We start from the raw sequence: 19517 nt of genomic DNA, 5'->3' as shown, positions 1-19517 counted from the left end.
GGCCCTTGAGATTAACAGTAACCCTAACATCTCTCTGAAACAAAAAAAGAAACTGATTAAGGAATTTCAAAAACACCACCCAGAAGCTTTGAATTGATACTTTTTGGGACAAGAAACTACCATTTGGGAATATGTGCCAATCTGGTAGTTTTTCAAACATCCATACTTAAGACTGCAAAGAAAAGATGGCTTCCAGGCATTTTAACTATAATCATGTCTAAAATATGTTAAGGAGGTTTTAAAAAGGAATCAACTCAGTCTTCATGTACGCTTGATTCACTTGATCATTATGCTACTGAAATCACTTATTAGTGCCTAATATTAATTTCCTTCAAAGTTTTCCCCATAGGAAAGGCATATGAGCTCTCTGAAGAAAGTGCACACTTCCTTAATATAATAGAATTTTCAAGTTATTCCCTTAAACAGCTGTAATTTGTTTTATTACTTATTTTGTTATTATTATTTTATGATACAGTTCCATAGGCTCCTGGGATTTCTCTTACCCCCTCCCCAAATTCCCACTGAATTCCCCTATATTATTACTACAGTATAATTCTTCATACACAGTCATATGTCCATCACGGCAGGCATGGACAATGGCAGAGTCCAGCATCCTAGTGTCAAGATATAGTAAACAGTTTCATTGGGAGTCCATCTTTAGTCTGGAAGTAGAGATGCATACTGCATTGTATCCTCACATCTGGATATGACAGTCTCCTTCACAGTCACACTATACATCCCCTTAAATGAAAGGCCACAGTACAAAATCAACCGCAGGAAGAAAAAAGAAATTAAAATCTCCATGAAGTTAAATAACATGCTACTGAATGACTACTGTGTCACTGAAGAAATGAAAATCAAGAATTTTCTTGAAGAAAATGCTGCTGCTATATGATGTATGAGTCAGTAAAGAATGAATGAATTAAATTTCCAAGAGTATGTATTACCTTTCAACTTGAAACCACATATTTTGGAGAGTTATTATATGCAAAGCACTCTTTCTCTGTGTAAATAAACAAAATCAAGTACAATGCCTTCATCAATTGGCCCTTAGCATCCTTTAAGAAATTTTAGTAAGCTGTCATGAGAATTAAGACATTTTATGATGTATGAGATTTGTGTGATATGTATGATGTGCGCTGTGAACATTTCAGTTAGTCACAGTCTCAGTCATGACAAAGTCTTTCTCCTAGGCCCATCTGTGCATTTCCATATAAAATCTCATTTTAGGCCAGAACCCCCACCCTCGGGACCTGAGCACGCTCCACCTCGGTTCAAGTTCCGCCTCCTCCGCCACTGCCCAGGTGATGTCTGACCACCTGGGCTTGTTTTCAGCAAGAATCCTGTTAGGTCAATGTAGTCAGAATCATCTTAACTCGCCCTTCAGGTTTTCTCTTGATAATTTTCCATCCTCTGTCCCCATGCTGCTATCGCAGAATACCCAAAACCCATAGAATACCAAAAAGCAACCACTGAGATTTGTTTCTTGCAGTTCAAAAGACTAGGCAGGCCAAGGTCAAGGTGCCCACATTTGGCAAAGCTGTTTTTGCTTCATCTGATAGCAGAGGATAGATGAGCAAAAGTGCAAGAGGTGGGGGAGGGGCCAAGTTATTCTATCAGGAATTCTTTCTTGAGAGGCATAATTCACCTCCAAAGGAGAAGACTGTTTCTAAAACAATATATATTTATCTGAAAACAGAGAGTGGAAGAGATTTCCTATCTGCTGGTTCATTCCCCAAATGGCCACAGCAGCCAGGGCTGGGCCAGGTCAAAGCCAGGAGCCAGGAGGTTAGGTGCAGGGACCTAAGCACTTTGGCGCTCCGCCCCTACTTTCCCAGGCACTTTCGCAGGGAGCCAGCTTGAAGCAGAACAGTTGGACTTGAACCAGCACCCATATGAGATGCTACCACTGCAGGCAGTGACTTAACTTACCGTACCACAGTACTGATACTAAGGATTAAGTTTCTAGCACGCTGGGGGAGTATATCCAAACCATCACAGACCCCCCATCTCACATCCTGCTGATAATCCCCACTTGCTCAGGCTGTGCCTGCAGTTGAGCGCACTGCTGTCTACTGGGGGCAGATGAAAGACAGATCTTCCATCCACTGATTTGCTAGCCAAAAGGTCACAACAGCCAAGGCTGGGCCAGGCTGTAGCAAGGATCTCCTGCATGTGCAGAAGGAATTCAAGCACGTGAGCCGTCACCTGCTGCTTCCCGGGTAATCAGATGGAATCTGGACTGGAAGTAGAGTAGCCCTGACATGGAATGTGGGCACCAACACTGCCTACAGAGGAATTTTGAGGACATTCTCAGAACCAGAGCTGTGAGGCAGGAAGGGACTGATCGATAAGAATATACATTCACATTTTCAATATATTTTAATATATATTCAACTATTATAAATGAAATTACCAGTTACATAGTCTTTGTTCTAAAATATTAGTCCTCAATTTAAAATAATTTCTAGAAACTGACAATCATGATTGTTATTTTGAAAGTAAAGCATAATGGCAGTGGGGAGAGACCGAGAGAGGTATAGAGGTATCCTGTCTACTGGTTCACTCTCCAAATGTCCCCAGGCCCCAGGGGTGGGCCCGGCTTCCTGAGTCAGGAGCCTGGAACGCAATGCAGGTCTCCTGTGTAGGTGACAGGTTCCCAAGCATCTGAGCATACATGACAAACAGAAAGACCTGGGCTGGAGGGTAGTATGTTCAGGATAAGCTTCTGCCAGCAGGGCCAGCAACCCATATGGGTGCCAATTTGAGTCCGGTTGCTCCGCTTTGGCTCCAGCTACCTGCTTAGGATCTGGGACAGCAGCAGAGGATGGCCCAAAGCCTTGGGGCCCTGTACATGCAGACGGCTAGGATCTGACTCATGAGCACAAAACAATTTTAAATACGGGAGCTGATTTGAGGGCAAGGCTCTAGAAGATTCCTGCAATTTCCCTGGTTTTTGTCCTTCCTAAGGCTGTTGGTTTAGCTTTTCTCCAGCCCTGCTGATGTCTTTTATGCTACAGAAGACAGCTGGATGAGTTCCCACTGCGCTTAGTCACTATCGGGTGCGTGTTTCCTTACATCACAAAGCTGTTCTTTAACACCTTAAAAATCTGTTTACTGTGGATCAAACGAAAGTTTTAAAAACAAACACGATTATATTGAGTTTTGAACAACTGATTTACTTCAAAAGTATATTTATTGTGCAAAGTGTAGTGTGCTTTATGAGAGAAATGATACATTTCTGCCAACACAGTAGTTAGTGGCCACAAAGTTCCCATCTGATCCAACTCCCTGCTAAGGTGGGAAAAGCAGGAGAGACAGGGCTTACGGCTTACGCTGCGCCCAGGCACCTACACAGAAGACCGGAGAGACGGCTTACGCGTCTGCGCCCAGGCACCTACACGGAAGACCCCAGCAGAGCCGTCAGGCGTGTGGGTCTGGCTTGGCCCAGTCACTGCAGGCAGGAATCCCCCTCCCTGCTCGCTCTGTCTCCCTTTCCCTGTCTCACTCTTTCAAATAAATATATCATAAAAAGAGAAGAAAAGATCTCTACTAAATTGGCTTTGGTTGCTACCTTTTCATTCTAAATAAGAAATAAACATCATACATGTCAGTATTTCCAACTTTATTATGTATAAATAAAAATGGCTTATTTTTAAATAAAATACTAGGTCTAAAAGAGAAATCATATCAGCCTATTAACACTTTCGCCAATTTCCAAAGTAATGCAAAGCTACCTTCTAAGATAATGGAACAGTGTGTGTGCTTCCGGTGGTGAAGAGTAAAGCTGACCACAGATCCGCTCTTTCGTCTCCTAAGCAAACCCGACATCACCTCACAAGGTCCCACATGACGTCATGGGCGAGGTGACACAGAGCTTCCTCTAATCTGCTTAAAAAGCCTGTGAAAAGTTACCACCGATCAAGGGAGTTAGTTAAGACTGTATCTTTGGATGAAAGGTAACAGGTGCTTCACCTTTAAAATAAACATTGACACTAAACCTTTCAGTCACAACTAGTTACAATTTTCTTTCAGAAATGTTTCTTAAATATCAAATTTCTCTTCACAGATACTATGTCCATTTTCTTCATAATCTTCTCGTGTTACCACCATATCTTCAAAATCATCGTTCTCTGATATCAATTTTCCACCTTCCCAGGCATAGGTAATAGGACTGCAAATAAACACAGCATAAGTGAAACCAGATGATTTTACAAGAAACGATTTATATAAATGAACAAGATGCCTGAAACATTAAAAATGAAAATATGGCAACCAAATTCAGGGAAATCATTTAAACTCTAAACAATTTAACAGAAAATGACTTAAGGTAGACAACTTCCACATGAGCACAGAAAATTCAAAAAGAAAGGACATCTTGGTCACGATCACATCATCACAGATTCTCTAAGCGGAAGAGCGTATCATAACCGGCCCCGCTGCTGCTTACAGCAGAAAAGCATCATCTTCACTCCAACACCAGCCCAGGAAACAGCCTATGGTGCCCATTGTAGAAACTTGGAAAATGAGTACAGATTACAACTGACCAAGTTTGGACCTAGGGTTTATCCTAGACTTACTTTGCACCCTGTGCTTTTGTGGCTCCACTTTGTTGTCTCTAATAAGTGAAACACTTGCAAAATATAGTGAGACAGAAAGAACAGAAAAAATGAGAGCAGATAAAGCGTGTGGTTTGGCTTCGCTCTTTGCAACTGACATTATACTGTGTTTGCACTCAATTCTATTTCTACTTTTCTTTCCCCCCAATTCACAGCTTCAAAATTGAAAAAGGTGCAGAAAAAAAGTCAATCCACAAGTATCCCTTATTGTGTGCACTGCGTTTTCTCATTTTTTATAAAAAAAGTCACTTACTTATATGAGGGGATTTTAAAAAGTTAATGAAAAAGAACCAGAAGCTATATGCATTTTTTAATGAACTTTATGAAGATTTGTCACAATTCAATATATCTTGAAAATACATAACTAGTTGTACAATAAAGACTGAATAAAGTCTATTCCTGTGGTCCTCTGGCTATAATGTGTGCTTGCAGGATAGAAATGCAATACGCTTCTCACTCTAAGAGTGTGTGCTACCATTGTGGGCAGCAGCCTAAGCCACCGACTGCCGTCCCGGCATCCCGCAGGTGTGCTGGCTCACGTCCTGGCTGTTTCACTTCTGATCCAACCCCCTGCTAATGTACCTATGAAAGAAGCAGAAGAAGGCCCAAGTACCCAGGCTCCTGCTACAACCTGACAGACCTTAATTAGAGTTCCAGAATCTTGACATCAGCTCACCTCAGCCCAGCTCCAGCCACTGCAGGCACTTTGGGAATGAACCAATGGATGAAAGGCCCCTCTCTAAGGCTCCTTCTCTCTGTAAGCCTGCACAGTAACCTAGTGGCTAAAATCCTTGCTTTGCCCGTGCCGGGATCTCACATGGGCGCCGGTTCTAATCCCAGCAGCCAAGCTTCCCATCCAGCTCCCTGCTTGTGGCCTGGGAAAGCAGTTGAGGACAGCCCAAGCCTTGGGACCCATATGAGAGATCCAGAAGAGGCTCCGGGCTCCTGGCTTTGGATCAACACAGCTCCAGCCACTGAGGACATTCGGAGAGTGAATCTAATGGACAGAAGATCTTCCTCTGTCTCTCCTCCTCTCTATAAATCTGACTTTCCAATAAAAATAAACAAATTTTTTTAAAAATAGAGTATAGGAACATTAACACTGATAGGATATTTAATAACTGCTTATTCTGATAGAATCTGACACATTGATTTGGGAAAATTTTCCTTTAGCTTTAAACAAAACTCTAAAATTAATTCTGGTTGGTCAAATATGTAAGGTGTTACTTGCAAATTTTACCTCTACGCTAGGGAGGGGCCCCTCGGACATCTATGTGGGTAAGCACTCCCGAATAAAGTCAGAGAACTGAGTTCTCATTGGGTCACTGCTGGTAACTCAACACCAAGGCGCCTGGCAGCTCATGAGTCCATGTTTCTTTATAAAGAAACAAGGATCGACTAGGGTGATGAGCCCTTCTTCCTTATTTTTAATGCTGAAGTAAAAACGATGCTCTTTTCCCTCATAAACAGGGTAGGTGGTAAATGATAAAATGCTTTAAATATTAACTTTATGCCAAGTATATAACTTTACCTAAAATAGATCATTTTTTAAAAATTCCATAACGACTTATGAATTAAATGTTTGTTGTTGTTGTTCTATTCTGGAGACACAGAAAGACAGAGACGAGCAAAGACACCTCTCATGTGCTAAGTCCACATCCAAATGTGTGTGATGGCTGGCCCTGGGCTGGGCTGGAGCCAGGACCTGGAACTCAAGCCGGCCTCCACCACAAGCGGCAGGAAGCCAGTTCTCGAAGCCAGCACTCCCGCTGCCCAGGATGTGTACGGCCGGAAGCTGGAGCCAGGAAACACGCAGGAACTCCACTGTACAACTACATCCAAACCACGAGCACCTCCTACACTCACTTAACTCACGACTCAGTTCTCATCACAGATAAACAGGTGCCTCCCTTATTTTCTCGTCTATGAAAGTCTCGGGAACAAAGGACTGCTTCACTATACAGAAGTGATGTCAGGTTAGCCGAGTTCTCATTAGGAAGCAAATGGCTGAGCTGGTACTTCATCCTTCATCCCTGACGCTATTTAACTCATGAGACGTAAGATCTATAATTCCAAAGAGAGGAAGAAATGAGGATCCAACAGGTGAAGTCCAGCTGGCAGCACGCAGAACCAGGCTTTGGGCCAGGCCCGTGAGGTGCATCACTTAGTGACGAGTCAACTTTATATTCTGATCCTGTATCATCGAATACTTACTTTTCAGGAAGCACAACAGAAACATCATAATCTGTTGGAGTGAGACATCGAACTTCTGAGTAAACCCGATCCCTAAATCCAGGGAAAAGGGGATTTCCTCCCGTCAAAACAATATTCTTAAAAAAGTGCGGCTGCATTTCTTTAAAACAAACAAAGGGGGGGGGGGGGATGAAAAACCATTAGAAAAGCATTCACTTATCTTTCTGGAAAGATTTAGATGAGGGAGTAGGTAAAAGCAACTAGTAATTGCAGCTACCGGTTGTGACGCCGTGTCACCTGAGGTCCATCTTAGATCTGTAATAAATTTAGTTTATTCAGAGATCTTCCATAGTGAAATATGACCCCGGCCACCTTCAGAAGGCAAGGCTGAGGTTTTGACCACTGGCGCCATACTATGAACACGCAAGCTGGCGCATTGGAGGTTCCTGTGAGCCCACATTTAGGGAATCACACTGTCACACCACCTCCAGTGGAGCCTGCGTGAGAAATCACCAGGCCGAGGCGGAAGCTTCAAGGAAGGATGCCTCCTGGATTCGGCTGCATTCCTAGTGGTCTTGGCATTCCTGGCTGTACTCTCTTTGCTCTTATCTTTGTGGCTGGAATAATACTATTTATGCACAGCAAAGACTCAATATTCCTTTATAGTTCTATGAAGCCTTCTGACAGGAGACGACAAGGATTGCAAGCAGTATGGGATAAAAACTGTCAGGTCACTAACTTTAATAAACCTACCTAGGACTATTTTTGAGAATTCCTAAAAAGAAGATTATAGTAGAAATCTATAGCTTCAAAAGCCACACAGGAAGAAAAACTAAGAAAAACAGACAGGTTAATATTAAAACCAATGTAAGGAACAAGGCACAATGAGAGCTAACCGCTTAATGATTACAACTGCAGCTGGTGCCAAACCGCGTCCGCAAGAAACAGCAACCGCAGTCTGTCACCAGGCTGTTAGAGAACAATCTTCTCAACAGCCCCGCTTGCCTCCCTGGAATAACTGTTTGTAGAAATGTAACCACATGAATAAACAAAGAAAATGTCCCTTTGCAATAATCTATTGTATATAAGTTGATGCCTTGCTTTTGCAAAATGCACTCCGATACAACTGCCTTGAGTTGTCCTGTCTGTCTGTCACTCGCTGAATCCTTGCCCACCGTTCCCGGGGTCCTGTTCCCGTCAGACTGATTGCTCCTGGCCGAGCCGGTCCATTGCATCACACTAAGCCAGATATTGATTGTGCAACACCTACCTGTGGCAGTGAAAAGCACTCACAATCTGGAACACTTTTAAAAAGGATGTTAAGTATGATCAGCTTGCAGGATGTTAGCCAGCCTTAAACCTACAAAGCACTACTGGGGAACACACCAGGAACTGGTGAGTGCTGGCCATCCCGCTGAATGCTACTGCTTACGAATGTAAAGACTGGCCCTTGAGTTGAGGCTCATGCTATGACATTAAAGCAGGCTAGTATGAAATGTTGTAAACATCATTAACTGCAACTTTATATCAAATGTGAAATTATGATAAAAATACTCATGAAATCATTGTTACAATGCTAGCATTATTTGCTTTTTTTTAAATGAGAGGAAAGCATATTGCATGTGCTAAATTTTCCCCATTATCTATATAACCTATAAACTGAGAAGATAACAATAAAACATTATTTACTGGGCCTGACATGGTAGCCTAATGGCTGAAGTCCTCAACTTGCACACACTGTGATCCCCATATGAGTGCCAGTTCTAATCCCGGCAGCTCCACTTCCCATCCAGCTCCCTGCTTGTGGCCTGGGAAAGCAGCGGAGGATGGGCCAAGGCTGGCTTTGGGACTCTGCACCCGCATGGGAGACATGGAAGAAGCTCCTGGCTCCTGGCTTTGGATCGGCCAACTACGGCCACTTTGGGAGTGAAGCAGCGGATGGAAAATCTTTCTGTATATCTGCCTTTCCAGTAAAAATAACTAAATCTTAACAAAAAAAAAAAAAAAAAAGAAAAAGAAAAAGAAAGAAAGAAAGAAAGGGAGGAAGGAAGGAGGGAAGGAAGGAAGAAAGGGAAGGAGGGAGGGAGCGAGCAAAAGCCACTTAACAAAAACAGAAACAGAAACAAAAAACATTACTTAGTTGCCATGTGTCAGAACTCACTATGAAGCACCACACTAACTTCTCAAAAGTTACCCTGCAGGTGCCTCCAGTGCTAAAGGGCAGAATCAGGCAGTCTACCTCAATAGCCGGACATGATTTCAGTGTTAAGTTACGATCTGTTCTGTACAGATCGGTGTTTGAAAAAAGTTTTCTAAAACGTGACAATTTGATCTCTCATGCAGCAATATATTTTTTCAAATTTAAACAAACCGTAATAACTGTTCCTGTATCAAGTTTATAATTTAGGACAAATCAAACAATTCTTGTGGGATGTGGAAATCTCCACAAATGAGACCCGCTATTAGCCTAAACTAATTAAACAGAGTTCACAGAACTTGGGATTTTTCGGAAACACCCCTACTGGTTAATACGTTACTGTGTTAGTTCCGTACCTTCAGGTAAGTTCTGAATCGAATAGACAATAGCTTCGGGAATTCCCATTTCTTGAATGCCTATATCAGAAGGATTAAAAAGAATTTCTGGAACAGCAAATCTCTCGTTGGCCAAACGAAGAATCTGTTCCCCTGATTTATATTTTCCACTCAATACCATCTCTTCCCTAGGCTAAAAGAAAAGACAAAATTTAGGGCACATTACCAAGACACGTAACTTACGTAGTAATATGTAATAACCTATTAATCATGTTCTCAGAAGTTTCAGGATTCTCAAAAAACAGTAGAATGTGACCTTGTCTACTATTGCTAACTTGAAACAAATAATTACGGACTTGTATTGGCTATTTTCCAAAAACTAATCTGGCAGCTTCTTTCTACACATTTTAAAATAGAAAGAAGGAAACTGCCTATCATGATATACAGATCTAAGTTTGTAAAGGACGCACTCTAAGAATATCTGTCATGTGTTTTAATCCTACGACTGTCTCCCTTTGCCCCCCACCTTTAAATGTTTACTCGACACCCGGATTCTATTCTAGTTGGATTCTATTCTAGTTGGAAATCTTTTTCCCTGTACAAAAAAGCTACAACTTTACATTTTGTTACTACGTGTTGATTCAAAAATCAGTGTCTAAGTGAACTAACCAGATACGCAGTCTTTATCCTTGAAATTAACTTATGATGTTTATGGAGTTCTGATTGTTCACCCACTTGACTTATGGATTTTGCCCTTTTCAACTACAACCTGACCCTGTTAGACCAAACCTAAGTAAATTCCAACCTTGGATCAGCCTTGTCAACAATTTTCATAAGAAAATCGTCAATTTCTAAGTGGTTCTTAAATAAAAAGACAAAAGAATTGCTAGCTATAATACAAGTAATGAGACTATCTCCAGGGTTATCCCATGTCCTACAATTAGGTTGGAAGACCTTTTCCTGCATGCACTTTATGAGGAATTCATTATCACAGTTACACCCTGTGCCTGAGCAAGGGCTGCCAGGGAAGACAGTCAGCAACAGCTCCCTAACAGACCTGCCAGTCCTCCTCCCTGGAAGGGAGGTGCTCTTCAAACTGGCTGAGGGGTTCACTAGAACAAATACCGAGGGTCTCAGAATTTACCTTACAAAAGCCCTTTTTAATTGTACTGAAATCAGGCAACACATAGTCTATCATTACTGTATTTTCTTCTCCTTTCAACCTAGAAAACAAAACAGAGATTTATAAAATGTTCCAATAATGTGTAATGCCATGCAAGAACCAACATTCCAAGCCTTAGGTGATCCTTACACTTACTTTGCAATGTCCATATCTTTGTAAAAATCCTGAGAGACATAGCACACGTCTTCTTTCACTTGATTAATTACATGCGTTTCATCCATAACATGAAGCTGCCTGATAAAAAGTTAAAAAGATAAAACTGAAAAAATTTAAACATAACGTATATTAGTCATTTAAAACATTTTCTCTGGAATTAAATTTTCAAGCAACTGACCCTTCAGTATCTTCAGCTCTTGAGTGCATAAAATACTTTTAACCTGATGAAATGCTCTATCTCTAAGCTGTACATTATTTCTCTGAGAACAGGCTGTTGGTCCAGTTTTTGGACAAGGAAACTGAAAACCAACCACCCAACTTCTCCCCCCACCCCATCCACCCTTAGTAGAATCTTGCTACAAGGCCTTACTTGGTATTTCTTTCCTGATTATAGAAGCATTGTGAACCAACATACAGTACCGAGACATAGAAAATATTGAATAAATATTTGATGAGCGATTTCAAGAAAGCAAAGGCTTACTTTCAAAAGCCAAAAAAAGAAGTAAGTGAGCTTATTTCCTTCAAATGTATTTCTGCTTAAGATTTATTTATGTCCAAGGCAAGGCTATAGAACGAGAGATAATTCTCAAATTGCCACGGCAGCAAGGTCTGGGCCAGGTAGAAGCCAGGAGCCTGGTGCTCCGTCAGGGCCCACCCAGGGGGTATGGGGGGCCAAGCACTTGTGTCATCTTTCACTGCTTTCCCAGGCACATTAGCAGGGAGCTGGATCAGAAGTGAAGTAGCTAGGACTCAAACCACACTATGAGAAGCCAGCACTGCAGCTGGCAGATTAACCCACTGCAGCACCAGTCCCTCAGATAGCTGACTGTACATTTTACTATATAACACATGTTTACTTTTTATATTTTCAACTATATATAGGATTGTAAAAGGTTTAATCCTCATAATGTGTGTCTTATGCATAGCTCAGTCAGTCCCTGCACTCAACAAATGAAAAAAAAAACTTCTACTTGCTTGTAGGCTTCCCCTTTCAACCTTTTAAACAATAAAAGTGTCGTGGTTCACCTTCTCTCCAATGTCCCACTGGACTCATCACAAGAAACTGCTCAGTAACTTGTAACAATTCTAAGGTATTAAGCAACACTGCAAAATTCATAATTTCAGGGAGTGAAAAATGAAAAAAGTACAACTCAGAATTAATGAAGTACATTTTATCTGTATCTCTTACTATCTCATTACTTATTCAGGCCTCCGGAGACAGAGTATCAAGTAACTTTAGTTTCTTGGCTTATTGTTAAATTGTTCATCAGAACGGATACTTGGATACTTGGAGTTAGGTTCTGATCAGCAGTCAACAAGGTTGTCCATGTGACAAATGTGCAACATCCTCATTTGAAAATCATTAATTTGGACTGAAATGATACCATTTTTAAAAAAAATGTATTCATTTATTTATTTAACAGCGGGGAGGAGGGGGGGAGGGAGCAACAGGAGCTCCCACCGGTTTCTTCACTCCCCGAATGCCTGCAACGTTAAAAGGTAGGACAGGGCTGAAGCCAGGAGCCAGGATCACAACCTATGTCTCCCTCACGAGTACCAGGGACCCAATTACCGGGACCATCAGTGCTCAAGGGTCTAAATTAACAGGAAACAAAACAAACACACAAAACAAACAAAAGCAAAATAAATGACTTTATGTTCAGAGTAGATGTTGTGGCATGGTGGGTTAAGCCACTGTTTTGGATGCCCACAACCCTGGCTGCTCAGCTTCTCATCAAGTTCCCGTGCCTGGAAAGGCAAAGGATGACACCCAAACACTTGGTCCCTGCCCCTCATGTGTGAGATGTGGGTGGAGTTCCTGGTGGATAAAAGATCTCTGTTTCTCTCCCCCTTTCTGTTATGCTGCCTTTCAAATAATTTTTTTTTCCTAAAAAAGTTTGATTCAAGACTAACTATTCAGTCTCTCTCTCTTTCAAATCCATTGAAGCGTGTTGTGTGTGTGCAGTATTTCAGCTGTAAAAGCAGAATCCCAGGCACGCCTGCCCGTGCCTTTCCAGCTTACTTCTTCACCATCCGTTTCGGAGGCTGAGTCTGGAAGCAAACGTCCAGGATGACAGGAAGCCATTCTGTTTCTGGATCTCTGAGCTGCCCAGCCGATCTCGTTTGGTCTGCCTCTTCAGTGACTTATTTCAGCTCTGTGGTCCTCGATGTGTTCAAACGGGCCAGGATAACCCTTCTTGGCCTCCTTGCCAAGAGCAGATGAGCACCGCCCAGTGAGAGCCCAGCACTGACTCTCCTCCGGGAGCTGCTGATGCCCAGTGAACACCAGCCAGGACACTGGGGATGGCAGAGCAAACAGGAACAGATGGTACACGGGGTCCCTCGGTGGGGATGGTGCAGTTCTGTATCCTGCTTGTGGTGGTGGTAAGAATTCATACACGGTGAGCCAGTGCTGTGGAGCAGCAGCTTAAGCCATCGCCTCCGACACCACCACCCCATATGGGCAACGATTTGATTCCCAGCTGCTCCACTTGGGACTCAGCTCCCTGCTAACACTCTCGGGAACGCAATGATGGCCAAAGGGCTTGGGCCCTGCATCCTTGTGGGAGACCTGAAAGGAGTGCCATTACGGCCATCTGGAGAATAAACCAGATGTGGAATCGCTCCCTCCCTCTGCAACTCCACCTTTCAAATAAATCCATATTTTTAAAAAACCCAAAACTACTTATACATGGCATAAAAGTGCACTGAACTATGTGTATACTCACAAAAATGACAGCATGTAAAAATGGTGAAAACGGAATACAATATGTAGTTAACAGTAGTATATCAATGTCCATTTCATCATTTTGATATTGTAATACAGGTAAATATAATGTCACTAAAGGCACAAAAGATTTTGAAGTATTCTTAAAGGTTCCTAAGTCCAATATTATTCCAAAATAAAACTTAAAAAAATATTAAAGCTAGCAAGGATGAGATCTAAGGGCGATGACTAAGGGCTTTCTTAATGAAAATGTTCTAAAACTGATTGTTTTAATATACATATGTACCAAAAGCCACTGTAATACAGCATGTGAATTCTATCTCAATAACACTGTTCTTTAGAAAGCAGTGCTATGACAGACAGAAGAGGAAGGAGGGGCAGACACGCAGCGCACTGGTTAAGACACTGCACAAGGTGCCCGAATCTCGGCTTCCAACTCCAGCTTCATGCTAACGCACACCCAGGAGCAGGCTGGCCATGGCTCAAGTCCCGGGTCCCTGCCACACCTGTGGAAGACCCGACTTGAATTCTGGGTTCCTGGCTTCACCCTGGCCCTGGCTCCATGTGTTAATGTCTGGGGTGTAAACTAGTGGGTCAAAAATCTCTCTGCCTCATAGTAAAAAATTATAAGAAAGAAAGAAGGAAAGAAGGAGAGAAAGCAATGTAGATTCACTTTCTCATAAACAGTACAGGAGAGTTTTCAAAGGAATACTGACGCTAACACATCATTCCAAGCTAATACATTTGAAACTGAGATGTAAGAATTCTGTTTTTAAAACACAATAAAAATTAAAATAGTAAAATTAACATTAAGGATGCAAGGGAGTTGAGAAATGGCTGAGTGCACTAAATTCCTCATCTTTTAATGGTAGCCTACTAACACTGATTAATACAGAAACATGCCCGTCTTTAGAGCTTACGGAGGCTGAACATCTTCAAGCAGATGCAAGCCTGGTCCTCTGTGCGGAGTGCGTGGGACGTGGAGATGGGGATAAGGATCTTGGATCTCGTGGCTCAGACCCTTGTTCTCTATATACATCTTGTTAATTTACCAAGTCCATGCCCACTAGTAACAAGCTTAAATTATTACAAACAATGCATTCCCTAGACGGTGGAAATGCCTCTGGGCAGACGCAGTGGTTACATACACCAGAAAGGAAAGCTTTCTGATATGAATATCATTAGGATTTATATCTGTGATTCTTTTTTTTTAAAACAACAATACAGAACTCTGTCCATAGACATAAGTTAAGCGATAATTCTAAGTAACTTCAAGAAGTTCGTCCCCCGGAAGCGCATCCTTCAAACAACCAAAGCTAAGTCATACCTGTAAGATATGATCTCTTTCAGATGATTGGTTAAGAGTTTCCCCCCGACATTTATCCTAAAAGGAAAGAATTTGTATTTGGTTATCACACATTTCAACGTGAGGAACATTAAGAAATAAGAAATAATTGAAAATCACATGTGCTTACCGAATGATTGCTTCTTTCTTCTTTTTACTTCTGCAGTAAGGGACTATGTGCGTGAAGGAGTAGCCGCTGTCGACAATGATGCAGCACAGCTCAGAAGGATTGTCCCGGAAATACCTGTGTGCGCTGAGCGCCCCGGCTACGGACAACACGGAGAAGCACGTTAACCTGGAACGCTGAAACCAGCAAGCTCAAACGTTAAGTCACGACATCGGAATCGATGCAAGACCTCTGTAATGCTCAACTTCAAAGCATCACAGTTCACAGCGAACACAAAAAGACAAATGTGTGTTGGTTTTGAGGAGTAACTATTTTCTTCATCACTTATGGTAGTTAATACTACAAAATTTAGTTAGCAATGTGTGTGCCAGGCTCCAGTCTAAACTCTACATGATTCATTTCATTCAAACAATCCTTCTTGGAGATGAGGAGGACCCGAGGCATGGAGAAGTCAAGTCACACAACACGAAGAGGCAGAGCCAGGATGCAACCTAGGTGGCATGCCTTCGAAAAGGTTCTCCCAACCTCTATTCACTGGGTGCCTGTGGCTCCATCACAGCTGTGACAACGTCTCCAGACACTGCCATACGTTCCCTGGAAGCGGAATTGGCCCTTGTTGAGAATGCTTCTTGAGGCTATGCTCCTAACTGGCCTAACCTGCGCCTGCTCGTGGACAGCTTAAGACTTGAAACCTGCAAGCTGAATAGCAGGCACAGCTTTTTCATAATATACATTTTTCCCATTAACCCTTTGAGGGCCCTTCATATGCTTGCATTTTTAAATTCTTGCATCAAAAGAGATATATCTTTGAATTCCATTTTCCAGGAATACTTTGGAAGTCTTCTTGTATTTGAGTATTTTCATTGTACACAATCATATAATCCTGTAAGAAACTTGCCTCTAAATGACATTTAGATTGTTCACCCTTCTGTTGGCAGACAAAGCTGTTAATGTTATTTTGAACAATAACAGCAAGTACATCAATGACAAAAAAGGAAGCTCAGTAAATATTTCAGAGATCAGAAACATGGCCAGCAATTTCATATCATATGACAATAATTATAGAAGTTCATGGAAAATAGAATTAGTAACTACATTTACTTTTATGTAAAAAAGGAAAGAAAGAAATCCACGTAGTTTTCCCATAGAATGTATATTCCACAAAATTAAAAATACATTTCCCTTGCCTGGTTAGTATAACCCAAGACAGTAATAATATCCAAGTGTCCATTAAGGTTTTTTGTTTGTTTTTATTCGAAAGTCAGATACACAGAGAAGGAGGAGAGACAGAGAGGAAGATCTTCCATTCGCTGATTCACTGTTTTAGCGGCTGCAACAGCCAAAGCTGAGCTGATCCAAAGCCAGGAACCGGAACTTCTTCCAGGTCTTCCATGCAAGTACAGGGTCCCAAAGCTTTGGACTACCCTTGACTGCTTTGCCAGGCCACAAGCAGGGAGCTGGATGGGAAGAAGAGCCACTGGGAATCCCAACGAGCACAAGGCAAGGACTTTAGCTGCTAGGCTACCTCACTGGACCCCACTAAGTTTTAAAATTCTATTTTATTGCCTTCAGACCTAAATAATGCCACTTAGCATTAGGACTTTTAAGAGTTTCTTTAACTTGTTTGTATTCAGATAATTCACTTTCAATGAAAACTTTAACTCACCATTTACTCGCAATACTGCTTGAAACTGGTATTCTTCAAACAGAATTTCATTCATTGATTCTTGAATTGAAGTGAAGTTAAAATATGGTTCTGTGATAATAATATTAGTATCCAAAAAATCAACCTATGAGAGAAAATAAAAATGCTTTATAATTTGTAGTAATTATCAACACTAGGCTACATACACTCACACCATTGCTCCTAATAGCACAAAGCAGTCTGATATTATTCACACCCTCAGATACGTAGGCAAAAATATTTTCTTGATAAAATTAAAATGACATGGATGGTGAACGTGTCTAACAGAAATCTCGAACACAATGTTAACGTTCGGACTCAAGGAAGCTGTATCTTGTATGCTGTAAAAATTCAGAAACTCAAAGCTGGGGAAAACCACATTTAAGTGACTCAACTACGGACTGACGATGTATTCCTAAGTGTATAAATGTTAACATCTTCACTTTTTTACTAACACACAGAAGCAGAATTTGAATACATACTCTAATTTGTTACCTGATACATTTCTTTTCCAAAAAGGTAGTCCCAAACTTGTCTCTGAACATCCCAATTCACCAAGTAGCCCTAAAACAATGTTTGAGCAAGTTAGTTATTTAAGAATATTTGAGCAGTTTTCAAAAGTCAGATGAACACAGCACTGCTTCCTATTCGTTTATAGCTGCCTTTCCCCAAATCACGCTGCATGAATTGCAAATCAAGTATGTGGAAATTTTTTTTTTAAAGTAAAAAAGAAAAAAAAAATCACAAAATAAGAACAGCTAAAATACTAAGAATTCCAAAGACACACCAATACACAGAGATGCTTCTCTGTACCTTTTTGAATTTGTCATGTCCACCACTTAGATTCAACATAAAATTCAGTACGCACAAACAATGACTAAATCCAAGCTATTTACTTTCATCAAAACAACTGAATTTCAATTCTTGGTTTAAGTTGCATCTCGGTTAAATTTTAAATCATCTTTTCTCAGAGCTTTAGAAGTATTCTCATGCATACACACAGTCTTACTTAAAATCTATCTTTAAACTTGGGTCCTCGACGCTAGAAAGGGCGCACGGCGAGGTTACCTTCTGAAAGGGCAGGATGTAGAAGAGTCCGGAAGGGTCCTTTATCTCATCGATCTGGTTAGCGGTGAAAGTTTTAAGCCGTGCTGTTTTTGATCTGAACTGACAGTTAGGAATAACCCTAAAAACAAACAAATAGCATCATTTTTCCTTAAACATTTAGTTCCTAAACATCCTCTTACAGAACTACCATTCTCAGTAGCAAAATGATTATCTTAAGGAACGCTTTCTCATTCCATTTTTTAAAAATTTTGTTTCTTTACTTCGAGGGCAGAGAAAGAGAGAGAGCGCGTGTGCGCACGCAAAATCTTCCATTCATTAATTCAATTCCTCGAATGCCCACCACAGCCAGGGCTGGGCCAGGCTGCAGCCAGGAGCCAGGCATCCAGCTGGGTCTCCCTAGGACTGGAGCCTCCCTCTGCTGCCTCCCAGGGACATTAACAGGGAGCCAGGACTCCGATATGAGATGTGGGACCCCAAGTAGTGACTCCACCTGCCGTGCCCCAACACTGGTCCCCGAAGAATTTCTAAAACATCGTGTGTGTGTGTGTGTGTGTGTGTGTGACATGTCCTTTACTGGACCCTTCATCTCTCTCAATCATCAAGAAATCCTTGCGGATGGCTATTTGTTGGGCCCTCGCAGAGATGAAAGCCACGCCTCTGTAAAGCTCACAGTCTAACGTTCATACGGAAAATTCGTAATATCACTGAAGCAGTTCAAAATGCTGGCCATAAAATTAAGTTCCCAGGGAGCCCAAGATGTACAGTCAGCGAGATCAAGACGTTACACAGTAGGAAAGTTCAGATCTACTTTCAAATTGGGGTGTATGTCTACCATGAACTCACACCACATGGGGAAGACAGATCAACCCCACAACTGCAACGAACTATTTTGCACCTGCTTATTCACATAGGACACCATCAGCATTCTGCCCACCTGTTAACAGTTCCTTGAGGACAGAGCCTTAAGAAGCAACCTGTCAGCCTCGAGAGAATAAAGCATGCACGCTTTGCATCTGGCCCTTAGTTGTTCTCACCTGGCTCGCTTCTCCTTTCCCGCCCACGGCTAACACAGAGCACCCCCCTCAAGTCCAACACCAAGCACCTTACCCGCATTTCAACATACGCGCCCCAGGAAGAGGAGCCCCTGACAGTCCGCTTCACACACAAATGAAAGAGGGGAGAAGAGGAAAGCAAAGCAAAATTCTGTGAACCGGCTAAGAGCAAAAGCGGAGTTGATGAGCACGCCCTGTGACGAATGCCACAGTCAGGGACACACGCCTCCCCAGCCTATGCGACTGACCCCAAGACGGGGGTGTTGGGGTGCTTCATCTGTGCAGCTCCCAGGCTGAGGAGTGCACCCCAACAAGCCCATTTCCCTCGCTTATTTCCCGTTGCCAAAAGCAGGCGTGCAGCCCACTTCCGCGCACGGCCCGTTCCGAGCACCCCACCGCGCGGGGACGGAAGGCCGGCGAGGCGCACGCCAACACTTACGAGACCTGTTCGTGGCTGTAGCCGATTTTGGCGTTGTAGGCCCCGTTATCAAGCACCAGAGTGGTCATCTTGGCTCGAGCTCCAAGCAACCTCCGGCCACTTTTCTCTTCCCACGTCCTCCGCTCTTCCCTCTTCTTCCGGCACTCTATGGTTGGTGGGCGTGGCCACAGGGCACGCTTCCGGTTTCCCTAGCAACGGAGGACGCCGGAAGTCAGCCCACACAGGTTCCTAACTCGACCTGGTTTTGTTTGGCGGCGGAATTATTTTTTCTTTGTATTTTGCTTGTCAGAGGGACTCACGCCTGTCTCTGTGTGCGTGTGTGCGCTTGCGTCCTCATGATGGTAGTATCCCGGTAATGATGTTACGTGGCGAATCACCCGCAAACCACAGA

The 19517-nt window shown here is 42.4% G+C and overlaps 1 protein-coding gene across 4 annotated transcripts; it reads right to left on the bottom strand.

Annotated features, from left to right (window-relative positions):
- Window positions 1-3616: 3616 nt before the first annotated feature.
- Window positions 3617-19259, bottom strand: ACTR6 (actin related protein 6). Of its 4 annotated transcripts, none has more exons than XM_040984166.1 (11): window positions 19127-19259; window positions 17636-17753; window positions 17063-17131; window positions 16550-16673; window positions 14887-15022; window positions 14739-14795; window positions 10663-10761; window positions 10489-10567; window positions 9366-9537; window positions 6834-6972; window positions 3617-4174 (listed from the first exon to the last, which is right to left on the bottom strand). In XM_040984166.1, exons 1-11 carry the CDS (start codon window positions 19192-19194, stop codon window positions 4045-4047), a joined length of 1191 nt encoding a protein of 396 aa, XP_040840100.1. In that variant the 5' UTR covers window positions 19195-19259; the 3' UTR covers window positions 3617-4044. The 4 variants fall into 4 exon arrangements, with proteins under 4 accessions (XP_040840100.1, XP_040840111.1, XP_040840103.1 ...); XM_040984177.1 differs by having other exon boundaries at window positions 19132-19258; XM_040984169.1 differs by lacking the exon at window positions 17063-17131 and having other exon boundaries at window positions 19127-19249.
- Window positions 19260-19517: the final 258 nt, after the last annotated feature.

This window comes from Ochotona curzoniae, unplaced genomic scaffold (genome assembly GCF_017591425.1).
Source record: "Ochotona curzoniae isolate NIBS_2020 unplaced genomic scaffold, NIBS_Ocur_1.0 contig_1014, whole genome shotgun sequence".
Taxonomy (NCBI): Eukaryota; Metazoa; Chordata; class Mammalia; order Lagomorpha; family Ochotonidae; genus Ochotona; species Ochotona curzoniae.
The sequence above is the reverse complement of the archived record's forward strand: the minus strand, read 5'-3'. Positions and strand labels throughout refer to the sequence as shown.